The sequence below is a fragment of the Nilaparvata lugens genome, chromosome 3 (genome assembly GCF_014356525.2).
Source record: "Nilaparvata lugens isolate BPH chromosome 3, ASM1435652v1, whole genome shotgun sequence".
Classification (NCBI taxonomy): Eukaryota; Metazoa; Arthropoda; class Insecta; order Hemiptera; family Delphacidae; genus Nilaparvata; species Nilaparvata lugens.
In genome coordinates this window covers 36452468-36469468 of record NC_052506.1, presented here as the reverse complement: position 1 = coordinate 36469468, position 17001 = coordinate 36452468, and the positions used below count along the sequence as shown (strand labels likewise).

Below are 17001 nucleotides of genomic sequence, written 5' to 3'. Positions count from 1 at the left end.
ACTTATTTCAAACAACCAATATCTCAATCATTTTTCAAAATTGCAAGACTTGCAGCTGAAAAAATGTTATTTTGCTGAAATATAATCTCTTGAAATTACGATATATTACTGGGATAAGAAAAAACAATTTGCTGTTGAGAAGGATCTCTTCAGCTGGATAGTTCTGATCCCAACTGTGGCTGCATATCTGGTATTATGAAAATGTAAAGATGGTAGGAAAATTGAACCAAAGTGTTTATAAACATGAATAAGTAGATCCTTCATGTATAATTTTTTCAGGGGTGAAACTCTAATTTCCTGAAATAATAAAGATGAGGGATATCTTCGACGTCTACGAAAGCCAGCTTCAAGGATTGCCTTTTCAATAACTTCTAGTCTTCTTAGATGGGTGCGGTAGGCTGCTCCCCATGCTAAGATGCCATATGAGAGGCGAGACTGTACAAAGGCAAAATAAGCTACTTTAAGTTCGTTGAAATTGAGAATTTCTCCAAGCTGCCTGAATGCAAATATATATTTACGTAAGGTTTTCAATTGGAAGTCAATATGTTGTATCCACTTAAGTCTGGAATCAAAAATGACGCCCAGATACTTATATGGAAAAACCTGTTCAATACTTTGACATCTGAACGAATTATTTAAAAAGTCATTACAATTATGAATTTTAAGATCCTCTAGATTGTAACCAGTTGTATGGGTTAATGCAATTGGCATGAACTTGGTTTTAGATATATGTAGTGATAATATATTTTGATCCAGCCATTTTTTAACAATAAGTAGATAAGATGAAGCTCTATTTTTAGTTTCAAGCCAATTGCTTCCCTGAACAAGTATTACAGACTATCATCAGCGAAAAGGAAAATTTCGCAATTCAAAGTTAATCTAGAGATATTATTAATATAAATTGAAAAAGTATTGGGCCCAGAGTACTTCCTGAATAACCCCAAAATTGATTGGTGACTTTTCTCCCTCTGCCCCACATATAGATACATATTGCTGTCTGTTTGTAAGGTAGCTGGAAAACCAGTCAATCGCCTTACCCACAATTCCTATTGCTCTCAACTTATCAATAAACTTATTTCTGTCTACACTATCGAAGGCTTTTTTTGAGATCAAGAAATAACATCAAAGCCTTCAAATTACCTGACACAGCACTATGCAAAGCTTTGTTTACACCAAACATCACATCAGAAACACATCTGTCACTCCTAAAGCCATATTGCCGGTCTGTAATAATGTTATTCATTGTTAAGTAAGCAACAAGTTGCTCCTTGGCAATTTTTTCTAGAATTTTGGAGAAAACTATTAGTAGAGAAATCTGTCTATAATTATTTTAATCTGAAAAACAACCTGTTTTATAAAGTGAAAAAACTTTGGCAATCTTATAAATATCAGGAAAAACTCCGTTGGTCAAACTCAGATTTATTATATGAAGGAGAGGTTCAAGGTTTATATGGATATTATCTTTTAGAAGACAGGCCGAGATCGGGTCGTAACCAGGCGCCGAACCACCTCTTAGTGCGGTCACACACCTTACCACGTCCTGCTCAGAAACAGGATGAAACGCATATTCTGTGTCTACAACATAATCAGTATCATTCACTATCAGAGCACCACCTGAATCGATCGAACGAGCTAGATTCTCTCCTACTGCAGCAAAAAAATGTTTAAATCATTTGCTACATCTCTGCAGACAGTGATAGATGTTTGTGGTGAATTGGACAAAAATTTATCTAATGGAAAGCTATCCTCTTTCACATTTCTTCCTCCTAACTCGTTTATCAGCTTCCAAAACAATTTAGGATCATTTTGGCACTGGTTCAATTCATTACGATTATTTGTAACTTGTTGTTTGAAGATACAAAAATTTTGTTTCAGCTATAAGTTGAATGGTTGGTTTTTTTACTTTTTTGCTTATATCTTGTCTCTGTCAAAGTCAAAATATTTCATTGTAGCAACTAATTGAGAACATCAATTGCATTACAAATGTCAATGATAGATTGAATCATAATTACAATCAAGAAGTCATGACAATAAATTATTAAACATATAAATATACTTATTTTTATAACAATATAAGTAAAACACACTCATAAGACATAATCATATGACTAGTCCACTCTAAAGCTGCGTACACATATTCGCGCTTCCAACCAGCACCGAGCACGCTCCTCCCTCGTACCGCCCTCGTACCACCATCGAACCACAGTCGCACCGCCCACGCACCCATCATGAACGTTACGTAAGATGTTAGATCTTCTCGCGTTCCCCGGTCGAACCACTGTTGTTCGCCGGTCGATCATCAATCGCTCTGCTGGAGTGACGTTCGGTTGCGGAGCAGAGCGAAAGTCTGTACGCACCTATAAGAATACCTAGTTGCTAATCAATCATATTGTCAACTACGTCATAGAACTCTTCCATTTCATAAATTGGATACGTCAACAGAAATCGTTCAACTCTATTAGTGAATATTTTTAATGGTAATTTTTTCATATTCTCAGGCAAGGCATTGAAAAGTTTCAGAGAAATGTAATAGAAAGTTTCCTGAGTATTTGCATAGTGGCAAAACCTCAAGACTAGTTTATTCCTACCTCTAGTATTATAGTTGTGACACATACCCTGCTGAACATAGGAGTTATAATTTACCTTGACATGATTGAGACATTGATACACAAACACAGCAGGAAGTGTCATAATTTCAATCAGTTTGAAGCTAGCCCTACAGTGTCCTCTTGAAGGAAGACCACATATTATTCTCACAGCTTTTTTCTGCAGTCTAAATAATCTGATACTATATTTTTGGGAAGTCCACAATAATGTTCCATAAGATAGATAACTATGTATTATGAGAAAAATAAACTATTCGCAACACTGATAGACTTACTCCTGTTCTCTATTTTCTTAACATAAACAATCCCTTACACAGCTTATGGTCTTTCCAATTCAGCCTAGAGTCAACATTAAAACCAAGAAAATTAACCATTCTCAGACCATTCAAATCAGCATTGTTGCCATAAGACACATAAAGACTCTTAATTTTATCTACGTTTAAACACAGTAAATTTGCGTTACACCAGTCCTCAATCATCAGTGTAATATTTTCTATGGACCTGCTTCTATTGATTGCCAAGGTAGATTTTGTACTAACACAAACTGCAAGGTCATCAGCAAATAAATATCCTTTGGCTGAGGGTCCAATTACTCTAGGCATGTCATTCACATAAATAATGAACAAAGTTGGGCCCAATATTGAACCTTGAGGTACCCCATAACGAACCGGCAAGTAATTAGACTCAACACCATTAAAAACCACTCTCTGAAACTTATCTCTCAGATAAGACTGAATAAGCTTGCTAGCAGATTCTTCAAAACCATAAAATTCTAATTTTTTCAGAAGAACTTCATGACAAACTGTGTCGAAAGCTCTCGACAGGTCGAATAGTCTTACATCAGTCTGATTCCTATTTTCCAATGATTTCAATAGCTGATCATATAGGGAGATCGTCGCTTTAACAGTTCCCATTCCCAACCTATAGCCATACTGACTATCACTGAACAGATTATCCACCTCAAAATACTGAACAATCTGAATATTTAACAGCTTTTCAAAAAATTTGGATATAATTGGAACCAAAGAAATAGGTCTGAAACTATTGCAATCAGATTTGCTACCTTTCTTTAATATTGGAACTACATTTACAAACTTCAATGCATCAGGAAACACAGAGTTTAATATACAACTACTTATAATGTGAGCTAACACTTCACTTGGATAGTCTATTCCTAATTTAAAAATAAAAGTGTTCATACAATAGATATCAGCACATTTGCTGGATTTCATGTTTCTTATGACATTCTCGACCTCAATCTTACTGACTAGTCTGAAACTGAATTTACAAGAAGGTCTGGAGTTGCAACTAATGTTTAGATATTTTGCTGAGCTCTGTCTACACCCCTTTTTAGCTACAATATTCACAATTTCATCAATCTTGTCAATAAAAAATCTGTTGAACTGGTTTGAAGTTAAATCACCAACAGTACCCTCAAACCGTCGTTTACTGCCACATTCATTCTTTATGATAGTCCATATTGCTTTGCTCTTGTTGCTAGAGGATATGATAAATTCGTCATTTTTTTCGTCTAGATTCCCTGAGTAATGTTCTGATCCTTTTCTTATATTTCTTAAACAATTCTTTAATAGAAAGTATATCAGTGCTCAAGTATGTATTATAGAGGCAGTCGCACAGCTCCTTTATGTAGCTTAATTCTGAACTATAAATTTTACTCTTTTTAGGTAAAGTGGGCTTATCTGTGACACTTCTGAGAGGAAAGGCTTCGTTCATCACAGACTCAACAGTATTGAGAAAACAATTCACTTTGGACTCTATAGATTGATCAAAGTAAATTCGATACCAGTCAGTGTGACGCAGAAGATTTTTATACTCAATAATATTTTCTTCCTTCATACTACGTACAGACCTTTTAACCTTTATCCAGGATTGTTTACACTTGGTCTTTACGAAATCAAATTGTTGCAATACAAGATGAAGAGCCCAATGATCAGAGACCCACGTTTTCACTACATCACAAGAGAATGAATTTGATTTCACATTGGTGAAAATATTATCAATGCAACTACCCTATCTCTATTACCCGGTCTGGTTGTATCACTGTAACATGCTTGTAGACTAAAAGACAATTTTCCAAGTCGAAAACATTTGAGCATATTTTCTGAAAATTAATGTTGAAGTCACCACACAAGACTATATTGGCATTTAATCAAATGCTCCAGAGCACAAGCCATAACATCCAAGAAAATACTAAAGCAGCTTTTGGTATTTTCACGAATCAACACAATTAGATCGCGAGTGATCCAAGGTTTGAGCTTCTTATATCTAGTAGTGACATTTTTTAATGATTTTTTAGAACTAGAGATTACATCAAAAAATAAATTGGAAAAATCAGCGGAACATTGTTTGACGTCTTGTGCTTGTGTGATGCTATTGTAGTTGATCCGACTCAGGTTGGCGGCTAAGAGAGCGCAATCAATGTAGTGGTGTGTGATAGTGTCAGTCTGTGTAAAATTGTCAAAATCAATAGTGAGTCCTATGCTGTAGTGATCTGTCAAGTGCGATTGCAAAACAGCTGATCGCACATTTACCATATCCTTATATCGTATAAAAAAATGATCTATACAAGATTTTTTATTTTCAGTTACTCTTGTTGGTTTGTCAATACACTGAAAGAGTCCTGCTCTTATCAATGTGTTTAAGTAAGTGTCAGTGCTCAAAGTATTTCCTAATAAGTCAAAGTTGAAGTCACCACTCCAAATAATTGTTGTGGCTATATTCAATTGGTTAATATAGTCGTTCATTGAGTCTAAAAATGATTGAATGTCGCAGTCGAAAGTCCGGTAGAAAGCCAAAAGACGATAATTTTGATTTTTGAATGAAAATTCCAATTTCAAGCCATACACATCAGCAATAGCCGTTTGTACGGCACTCACTGATAATCTTTTATTGTAGTAAACTATAACACTGTCGGCTCTGTTTCGTTGTCTGTCAGTAATTACATAGTCAAATCCCTCTAAAGGTATTCCCTCTTCACCATCTCTCAACCTTCTCTATTCGTTATTGTTTTGTGTACTATGCCCCATTCCATCGTAATTTTAATGCCCGGAATAAAACCGACCGTCCAAAATCTGGTTGTGTGCAACTAGCCAATCTGAATTTGGATTTTAGAATCCTAGATCCCATACATTGAAGAAACCTGTTTCAAAAGTCTAATGTTGCTATTTATTCAAAATATAAGCTGTTATGTTTTGTCATGGGGATTTCCTGCTATTTTGGGATCATTATATCAATTCCTTATTATTCGTACTAATATTAATAGAATAATTGAGTCGAAAGTTGAAACAGTTGTTGTGCCTTCTGAACGAGATCTGTTGATTTCCGTAGGTCAGCAAGGAAGTCCCGCTAGTACATGTAAAACTTCATGTATTTGGACTTATAACGTTTTCATCATCATAGTAGGATAGTTTTATTGATTATTAAATGAACATTCTTGTCAAGTAGGTCAGGTACAAGAAAGTGATGGACATTTACAAAATACTCAGAGATAATGTAAGACAATGTTAGACAACATAACACAATATCAGATAACATGAAACAGTAGGCCTATTGGCTTATCGAGACTACTTACAAATTCACTCTCTATTTTGACTCAAATTCACTGTTAAGGTATTCTTCTTAAGGAATAGAATACCCTAGTTCTCACAATAGCACCTTCACTTTTTTCTTAAACATTTATTTTGAAAGGTTTTCAATTACTGAGGACAATTTATTGAACACTACGACCTGTTGATATTTTTACTTTTGTAGGATTTGTACAGTCTTCTTCCTGGTGTCATGTTCATGAGTTTCTTCTGTTTAATAAAGTCATTTTCATTTTCTTTGATGTAAACATCTTTCTTTGCTGAATATGTAAATGCTAGCCGGGTCTTAATTCCCAATCCTTCAACAGTTTCTCTGCTTGATTCGTTTAATTTTAGACCCCTTATGAATCGTAGAGCTTTTTATTCTGTCAGTGAACACATTTGCAGTGGTGCTATTCCCCCACGAAGAGCATAATTTAAATGTGAATGAAAGAGGCCATAAATGTCATTAGAAGAATGTCAGTGGTAACTTAGGCCTTTATGCAGATGTTCGTTTTAAACGGAGAAATGTCAGCCGTTCGTTTAAACCTCAAATGAAACACATTATGAAAAATGAAACCATATCTAAACGTAGATGGTACATATGACCCTAAGAGTTTGAGTTTCTTCAGAAGAAATGTGACTAGCCAGTTTTTTTACAGAGAAATTCAACGTGGTAATCCCAGCACTATATCGATGTTGATGTTATGTATTTTTGTAGGCCTCTGCTGGACCTAAAAGCAGTGAGCGGCTCGTTCGAGGCGAATCCTCCGTTCAGCGAGGAGCTGATGGAAGCGATGGTGGCTCGCTTCGAGCAGCTGCTGACCGACAGCCCCGAACCACTCAGCTTCATCATAGTGATGCCAGAGTGGCGCGACCCCCCTCCGGCCGCCCTGCTCCGCCTCGAGGCCAGCCACTTCAAGCGCAAACAGGTGGTCGTGCCCGCCCTCGAACACGAGTACCGGCACGGCTTCCAGCACATCGTCTCCAAGTAAGTCGTCACACATCCACTCTTTTCAAACACACACGAGCTAAGCCACTACTCACACTACCGCCACTCAAATCGTAAGATCCTAGTCGCGAGTACCAGTTTTTCAGACCTTTGATCATTTTTTGTTTACCTAAAATGAGAAGTTTTACTACTTTTTCAACAATTTCCTAACTAAACTTTTTGAACATCTCTTGGCGACTCAACATGCTGAGGACTGATTATCGCAAAAAGTGAGGTTTGAATTTGAAGTGAAATAGGATGAATATGAACGAGATCTCGTTGAAGTTGTTGAAAAAGTAGTACAGTTGAAGTGAGTACAGCGTGATTATAAACGAGAACACGTTCAAATTTGCTGAAAAATTAGTAAAATTTCCCATTTCATGCCATTTTAATAAAGTTTGATAATAAGTCCATAATTATACAATTTTAAATAAATCAAGTAGAAAGGTCCAAAATACAGGTACTCACTTCTGGAGTTTTACAATTTGAGTCGCAGTAGAGCCTAAATGTGTCTGATATTTTTCTATTGAGAAGACAATTCCATTTTTTATTATCACTCTTTATGAAACGTTTCAAACAAAAAGAACAGACCCATCGTTTTTTGTTGTGTCGGCGTGAGATCGGTAAATGTGAAAACGGCCGAAGTGTTTAACGCTCTAACTGGCCAAAGCGCCATTCCATTGTAACATATCCTATTCAATTAGACTTATATGTTCGTCTTAAATCATTTCAACTCACTCACACAACAGCAATATAAAAAAAATATTATTAAAAAAAACTTTGGTGGAGTGTGTGCTAGGTATGATAAAAGAGGGGAAATATCTCCTGCGCTAATAATCGTACCACCATTATTGTTTTCGTATATTGTATAGACGTTCAAGACGATTTTTTAAATTAAAAATTCTACTTCTCAAGAAAATGAGAAATCTCATCTCCCATTATCATCACTGGCCACGCTCAAGCCTAGAGCTCATGTGGGGATTACCCTCAGCATAACAAATAAATAAAAACACTCCACTTGAATGGGCTACTTTTATAAATATTAATGAAACAATATTGAAACTTAAAGTACCCTTTATTATTCAAAATATTACAACGACTAGTTTCGACCATAACTTGTCATTTTCAACTTGAGAATATTTTCAATATTGTTTTATTAACAAATAAATAAATTATTTTATTAAAATAACAGTAGGCCTATCCAGTAAGATATAAAATTAGTTGAATTGATTTCCAGACAGTATGTATGATAGTTCCAAGGTAACGTTCAAAGAATTGTATTGGTCTTCGACAGGACCTGATTGAAAATAGGTTTGAAAAGTTTTAACTCGATGTACAACTGATGACGATGCCTTGAAAACTAGGTTTTTTTAATAAAAGCATTCCAGTAGTAGAGACAACCAATATTAAACAGAAGAAAAAATTTATTTCCGAATTTTCAAATCAATACACAACATTTTCAAACATAAAAACGAAATTCAGTTTCATACATTGAAACATTTACAATTGAAATTACAAACGCTTTCACTAAATTGATAATAATTAGTATTGGCATTGCCAGCAAAACTAAGTTCGTGCTCGAGAAAGGAATATTCAGTAATCAAGAGAATAGTCGAATATTCAAGAAAAAGTAGTGATAACATATGCACAAAAAATTGTAAAGAAATGTGATATATGAGGTGATTTAGCAAAACATAATACAATTTATTCGACAAAAAATATCGTCTCTAAAAACAACATGATAATAAAAGCAGCATTGAGGTGCATACAGATATACGCGCCTCGAACACGCTCCGCACACGCTCCGATCATGAACGTTACGCGAGATGTTACGCAAGGGATGATCACGTGCTTGTCGTATTGTTGACTTCACTACAACCTAACCTCACAAATGTGAAACTTTCAATCCAGCTAATTGGCTAATTACTAGGTTCATTAATTATGTTTATATAATAAATATTATGTTTATTGCATTCATGTTGATGTTTTATTACTAAAGGGTTATGTCTGTCAATGTTTTGAAAGGTGAAAGGCTCGGTTGGGAGTTCGGCTTCTTTCTTCTAAATTCTAATTTGCTGGTACCTATTATTAAAAAATATTTATATTTTTTTACTGTATTATTTAATTTTTATGTTTTAATAATTGATTATTTATTTTGATAATTTTATATGCTAACACAGAGATTGTAACTGATCCAACAAAAACGTTAACTTCTTCTTCTTCTATATGCCGGCTCCGCGACGGAGATTGGCGATCATCAATGCAATTTGGATTCTATTGACTGCAGCTCTGAACAGAGATGTTGAGTCAATGTTGAACCACTCTCTCAGGTTCTTTAACCAGGATGTTTTCCTTCTTCCAGGCCGGCGTCTTCCTTCAATCTTGCCTTCCATTATCAACTGCAGGAATCTGTACTTCTCATTGCGCATCACATGTCCAAAATACTGAAGCTTCTGACTCTTGATACAGAAAAGAACCTCCACTGTCGTCCCAATTCGTTCTAATACCTCAGAATTCCTCACCCTTTCTGTCCATGAAATACGAAGGATGCGCCGATACAACCACAGTTCAAACGCCTACAGCTTTGCCTCCATTCCTTCGTTAATATCCATCCCTCATGCCCATACAACAACACTGGAATGATGTAGCACTTCAACAAACGAATTCTAGTCTTCAGAGCAAGGTTCCGATTGCATAATACCCCTCTCATTCTGAAAAATACTGCCCTTGCCTGCTCAATCCTACTCCTTACTTCCTCCATTTCTCATTGACACAACATCCAAGATATTTAAAGCTTTGTACACGTTCCACCAACTTACCAGCAATTCTCACTGTTGCCTCGACACGTTCTTTGCTAACAACCATGAACTTTGTTTTGTGTACATTCATACACAATCCATACTTATTGCTGGTTGTATTCACATGGTTCAACAGCAGTTGGAGATCATCTGCACTTCCAGCCAACAACACTGTGTCATCCGCATACCTGAGATTATTCACAACTTCACCGTTGACAACCAGTCCACATGAGCATCCATCAAGAGCCTCAGAGAGGATAGCTTCTGAATATAAATTGAATAATGTTGGTGACAACACACAGCCCTGTCTTACCCCTCTACGAACTTCTACTTCTTTTGACAACTCCTTATCCCAATTAATCCTTAACTGAGCATGCGCAACTATTGGTTAGTTCACACTAGGAACTTGCCAAGCTCGAGCTCTGTTACACGCTCTGTTCTCGTTCCGGTCTTGCTCGACCTGCTCATCATCTATCGATCTGCTCGAGTGACGTTCGATTGCGGAGCAGAGCGTAAGTCTGCACGCACCTTTATAGGCAACAATATTATAGAATCAGGAAAAAATTAATAGAATAAAAATATTTTAGTATAAAATTTTTGGTCTTAGTCCAGTTCTCAGTTTTTATTCCAAGCGTTTTTGTGGGTACTATTTTTATAAAATGTTTTCTATTGTGTTTTATTTTATAATATTGGAAATATTTGAAAAGGAAGGTGTAATGAATGAATGTAATTGAATTGGTTTGCAGGCAGGACCTGAGCGTGCGGTCATCTCACGGCACCCTGGTGGTGTGGCTGCAGAACGCAGCAGGCTTCCAGCGGTGGGGGCCGACGGAGGAGAGGGTGGAGGCGCTGCTAGAGGCATTCCGACCGGGCAGGGAGCGCGAACGCGACAAACAAGAGTTGCTGTCCCCCCAGCGCACCCCTGCCCCTGCCAACTCCAACCCTCCCTCCACCCCCATCGCGGCGCCCCCGCCACCGCCGAACGACGGCCCCCCTAAGCCAGCCTCCTAGCTAACATTCTAAGTGACACTTAGACAAATAAGCATCCCCGGATCAGTTCATACAGAATTGATGCATAGTAATCGAATATTAGATATGAATAATAATTATAATACAGAATTTCGTGGCCCTCATAGTACAAATATGTGTCGGTACGCCACCAAAAGTTAGCGTATGTAGTAGATTATATAGTAAGTTGACGTTACTACAATTGTTTGAGGAGGTTCCTCATACTTATCTATTTAACAAGGTAGTATCTCTTACATATCCTCATTTATGAGCATATATGTTGAAGTGTAAACAGACTACGCGCCCAAACGTGCATTTCACTTTTCATAAGCTGATGCTATGCTTATCATATCCGTATCTGTAAAAGTACTTACATATAGTATCAGCTCATGAAAAGCGAAATGTGCGTGTTTGTAGTGCAGAGGTGCGTACGCACCTTAAGAGTACTTGAATGAGATACTTGTTAAATTGAAGAATACGTATGGGTGATCTCCTCAGACAAGCCATCATTTTATGCGAATTGGACTGAATCTGAGGAATTGTACGAGGCAGTTTCTCGTAATTGCTAATTTGACAAGTATTTCAAACAAATTGTTATTTATATAATGTGAGAGGATTTTCACGAAATTTTCATTTATATAATGTAAGAAGATTTTCACGAGATATTTGTTAAATTGACAAGTATTAGGATTCTCCCCAGACATCTTGTTACACAATTGTGTATGTGCTATAATTCATTTTATTTCTCATCTATTTGACTTGATTGAAAACATATGCGCATACATGCTTTGTTTAATCTTATTGTATACAAGTCTAAACTTAGCTTTAGGATCGTGTGCACATTTCAAATAAGATTTTCAAGCTGGTGATTTTAAATCAGTATGCATAAATAACTCATGCCAGATGATTTTATGCAGGTTATTTTATTAACCGCTAATCAACTTTAATTATGATTTTTCAATTTCTCTTATAGTGTACAACAAATCTAATTTGTTGAATACCAAAATAGGCTTTTCAAGTAAATGGGTTTATTTTAATTTTCTCTGCTCATATTTTTCAAAAGGATTTCACTACAATAGAATTTAAGTATGAGGTATATTTTATTTTTTCTCAAAAAGTACAGAAGCTACCCAGTAGCACAGTAAGACATTATCATGATGTCTTAAGTTTCCTTTTTAGCTGGAATTAAAGTTGTGATTACATGCGGTCCTAGTTACATGCATAGATGCAGCCTTACAATGTCTTTCATTGACATCAAAGTCTAAGAAGTAGAATAATGTTGTCAATGTATCATTGTAAGCTGTTTCCATAGGCGGACTGATTGGTCATGTAGCCTAGTTGCAACTCAAACCTAGGTAATCGACCGCAAACTTTTACGTTAGTATTGTAAATCTAAAACCTAGGTAATCGACCGCAAACTTTTACGTTAGTATTGTAAATCTAGAATTCTAGAATAATATGAGTTGAACTCGAATAACTATGGTTTGCTCTACGTTTCAACTTCAATAATTCATAATTTCGATTGTAACCAATGAACCTTTGAATATTTCATTATCTTCTCGCAAAAGCTCCGAGTTTTTCATTAAGCAAAATTCTTGTCGATTGATTTTACATAGGTAAAAACATTTGGCAACATGGATATTGAATTATCTTTATTTGCTGGCAATAGTGAAATGATTGGGAATGTATTCCAAAATAGCCCTCATTTATTACGAATTCTCACATTAGTAAAACTTAGACTGATTTATTCAGTTGATGTAACTAATAGATTGTCTATCATAAAATAGTTTTATCTATGTAAAATTTGTAATATTTCTTCAAATTATCTTAAAATGAATATAATGTTTCAAAATGTTGTAGAGGTACAAGAAAATCATATTGTTTTGTTAGTTGTGCCTATGAACAACTGATTCAATTTCAGTTTATTTTTTGTAAAATAATTATATTATTATTAACTTGCATAAGATATGTAGTAGTCATTTTCTCCTGTATCAGTGAGATAATGCTATTAGTTTCCAGTTTCAATGAGTAGTGCATAGTTAGTAATTATTAAGAATAGTTATTGTAATCATACTAATTGATTGTATATATTGTAAAAAATTTCAAATAGAAGAATATATTGTATATAAGATAGTTCTAGTAAAAAAGTAACAGTATTCTAGAGCATATTGGTGAAGTTTGAGCCATAATCATAATGTGAGAATTGTCTATATTTGTGCAATATAAAGTTTTATTTAAACATCATTATGGAGAAAAAGTTATTGACACTAAGGTAATATTATAATAATTTTAATGTACAAGGCGCAGCTCTTGTAAAAAAGAAGTGTAGTAGTGAAAGGCAGTAGTTATATCCTTCCCATATCATGATTTTATTTCTTGGATGTAGTTTCTGAAAAATCCCTTCTCTGATAAAAATTAATCTGATTTTAAATCCCAATTAACTTTTCTGTTTGATGTAAGTTCATTATAAAAGTACTGCTTGGAGCACATTTTATTCAGAAAATTCAGTAATAAATCACATATTGAACTAGTTTCAGATGCTTAAAAAAATGTTCTATGTTACCTACTAGCTTGGAAAACATTGAGAAAATTTCCAATAAGTAATAGTGAATTGATAATAAAAATATAATCAATATCAATAACATGTTTGAAACTTTGCAATATTTTACATCAATAGTATTATTCATTATAATATCAATCATCAATAGGCTATTTTGTTGGATCTATGTTATATACTGTACTTTCAACAGAAGATTCCTCTACAGAGAGACAATAAAATGAGTAAGTCGTAAATAATACCAATGTAGCTCAATAGATGATTTTTCACACAATATATATTGATTTAATTACATTTCCAGTATTTACATCCATTAATGTATTTAAAAACTACTCAATTTAGTACTTTTGCTAACAATTCCCAATTGATTCGAATAATGTGTTTAAAGAGCTACAAATATTGCTTAAGCACAGGAATTTAATAAATTATTCCCTCTATAGTAATCTTGGATGATCAGCAATATAATATGTTTTAACTTCTCCTATTTATTCCCCAGTAACTGAACAACATTATTTTCGAATAACTGTGGATGCGTTTTCTTATATTTACTTTTTTTCTTCTATAATTTTTAATGACTGTATTCCCATCACTTCATTTTGTTTGTATTTTATATTCACCATATGTCAATTAATTCAGCTATGCATTTATTGATTCTATTCAATTTTATTAAATTTTATATTTCTAGTAGTCATAAGGGGTAAATAATTTTCCAAATACTGCAATCTTATAAAAGTTGTAATTATTGATCTCATTAAAATATTTTGAGTATATTATGAGTGTGAAAAACTATCAGATCTTTATGTAGTTAATATTATTTATATATGTTAACAAATAGAATTTATCTTATTCGATTGCAATAATCTTTTCTATTCTCATTTACAGCTTGCCTAATAATGATAGATATTATTTATTTCATGGTTCTTTCTTATTCCTATATATTTTGCTTTTCATCAACTGAATACTTTTAAGACTATTCTAAAAATGACTAATTCGCATAACGATTTTCCATCATATTCGAATTAACTCAATGACATATTTTTCTCTAGTATGAATTTCTTTTGTTGCACAACAGTCAATATTATGGCCAACTTCGCCTCTCAATATTTTGATGTAATTTGTTACCATAATAATATTATATCAACAGCTCTTCCAGCAAAACGTCAGATTCTGTTCCATGTATCATTTATTTGTATATAATAACGATATTTATTTGAACTGCAATATAGTTCTTTACACCTATTGATATTTGTCTTGAAAGAATATATTAATACTCACATATTAAAAATGGTATTGGTTAGACCAAGATATAAATTTATTTATAGAAAACTTCAAACCAGAAATGGAATTTGTGTAAATAGTTCCTAGATGGATTTGATTTATGTAATTATTCTATAGAAAATTGTATTAGTTCAGTTTTGATAGGTTTGAAGAATTTTGTAAAATGATATGTTATATTGATGCCAAGATTTGTATTCCATTCACAGATTGCTATTGTCAAATTTGTTCGAACGTGATTCAAATTAGTAATACAATTTTTATGGTATTACTTGGTTTCCTCCTACTCACAGACAGATTGAACGTTTCAAATATTTCTTAATTCGTTTTTTCACATTTTTATCAATTTTATAAAAATATTACTTTGTCAATACAGTTTATACAATTCAGTTTTCGTTTGAGACTATAGTGTTTGAATATTACAGTACCACATTTTTATCTCAAATACTCTCTTTGAATCTTTTTTTTTTTTACTTGAAAGAATGATTTTGATATTGAGCATTGTATATTATTAACACTTATTATAATGTAAAATTTCTTGTAATCATATCAAATCTAACTAATATTCAGTATTTTTTACTTTGAACAGAAAATTCATGTGCTGTGAGTCTTTTCAGAATAATTTTCTGTGACTGTTCAGTTCTAAAAATCTTGAGATAATTCTGCAACGAACTTTTGTTCAGTAATAATTATTATTTTAGTACTACTACCATAACAGCTCTTCTCTTATTCCTTATTTTTCTTATGCTCATGAAATAGAAACTTTCAAGCATCTACATCCTAATCTTACTACTATGAAGTGAGATTTCTCTATTCAATTTCTACTAAATATCTGTGAATGAATACTAAATTGTACCGAGGTGTTTACTAAGTTTTCATCACAATATTTCAAGTTGCTGTGAAATATATTGAGGTCTCTTAAATCTCGGCATTGGTGTTGATGGAATTAAGTTAGGCATTAGATGAATAGAGAAAATTTGTTGTGAAGTTTTAACCAATGATAATTATTATGTGATGATGAGTAATATAAGTTGATTGTTGATTGTGAATTATGTAGAAATTCTCCTTCTATTATGATGGAATTTGTAAATTGATTGTGTTGGAGAGGAATATAATTTAACTATTTGAATTGAATCCCTAAATTAATGTGGAATATTTATTGAACTTGATGTAATATGTAGACGTATTGCCTTACACACTCTTGTGGATATCAGTCTCTGACGGTTTTGATACATACTCAACGTACTTAGCTTATCACATGTATAAAAATAATTTATAATTTCACTCTAATCCAATCATTCAGAACTCTTTGGATTGTCTTCAAAAATCTTACAAAGTTGCTTTCCCAAACAAAATCAGATAATATAAAACGTTTTCGAATTATAATATATCATTTTTTACAGATGGTTATTCTTGATGGGAAAATTTGACAACAGCTTCTTATCTTATTTTTTAGCTTCGTGTCAATTTTTTGAACTTAATATACACACAGCCATAACGCACATTCTGCTCATAAAAATTTATTTCACATTTATTAATTCTTATTAAGAAGATATCTATTGAAGTCCCACTGAGTGGAAATTGCCACTGAAATTAATACATTTAAAGAATGATAGGACTTTATTATTGGTTTGATTTGGAGATTATTATTAGGATGTCGATAATAGAGAGAACGCAGGCAAATGCTGTTGAAATCGGTAGTGAATTATCTTATATTATTTCTTCAATATGAAGTAAATTACATTGTTTTTTGATTCAGACTGTTAATTACAAATAGTAGCCTACATATTAAACTCACAAAACTTGATCAAAAATCTCCACTTTTGATGGCTCATTTAAAAATATAAAGTGGTTCTCTTTTTTAATAACCAATTTACTCTTTTTTATTTTTACTGTGATTTTGTTTGGGTTGGCACCTGAAACTTTTCCAGGAAAATATGTTTAGCCTACTATTATCAAGGAAATGAATATCTCAATCAATACATACGAAGGAGTAATACTAAATCCTAAGTATAGAATTCAGTCAATTGCGACAATTGGAATGCATTTGATTTCTCTTGTCATTATTACTCATTTTGAAAAATATGAAAGCCGTCTTATTTCTTTATACTGAATGCGCTTTCAGAATCACAATTTTTTCAATTGTAATCTCAATAAAATTACGAACATCAACCACTAGCCA

General features: G+C 33.6%; 1 protein-coding gene across 1 annotated transcript in view; it reads left to right on the top strand.

Moving 5' to 3' along the window:
• LOC111049007 (mRNA (2'-O-methyladenosine-N(6)-)-methyltransferase) overlaps positions 1-16997 on the top strand; it is a 32487-nt gene extending 15490 nt beyond the window's left edge. Inside the window, exons 11-12 of the mRNA XM_039422782.1 lie at positions 6912-7181; positions 10726-16997. Coding sequence (XP_039278716.1) covers positions 6912-7181; positions 10726-10990 — 535 coding nt within the window. The 3' untranslated portion in view covers positions 10991-16997. The remainder of the gene's footprint in view (positions 1-6911; positions 7182-10725) is intronic.
• The last annotated feature ends 4 nt before the right edge of the window (positions 16998-17001 follow it).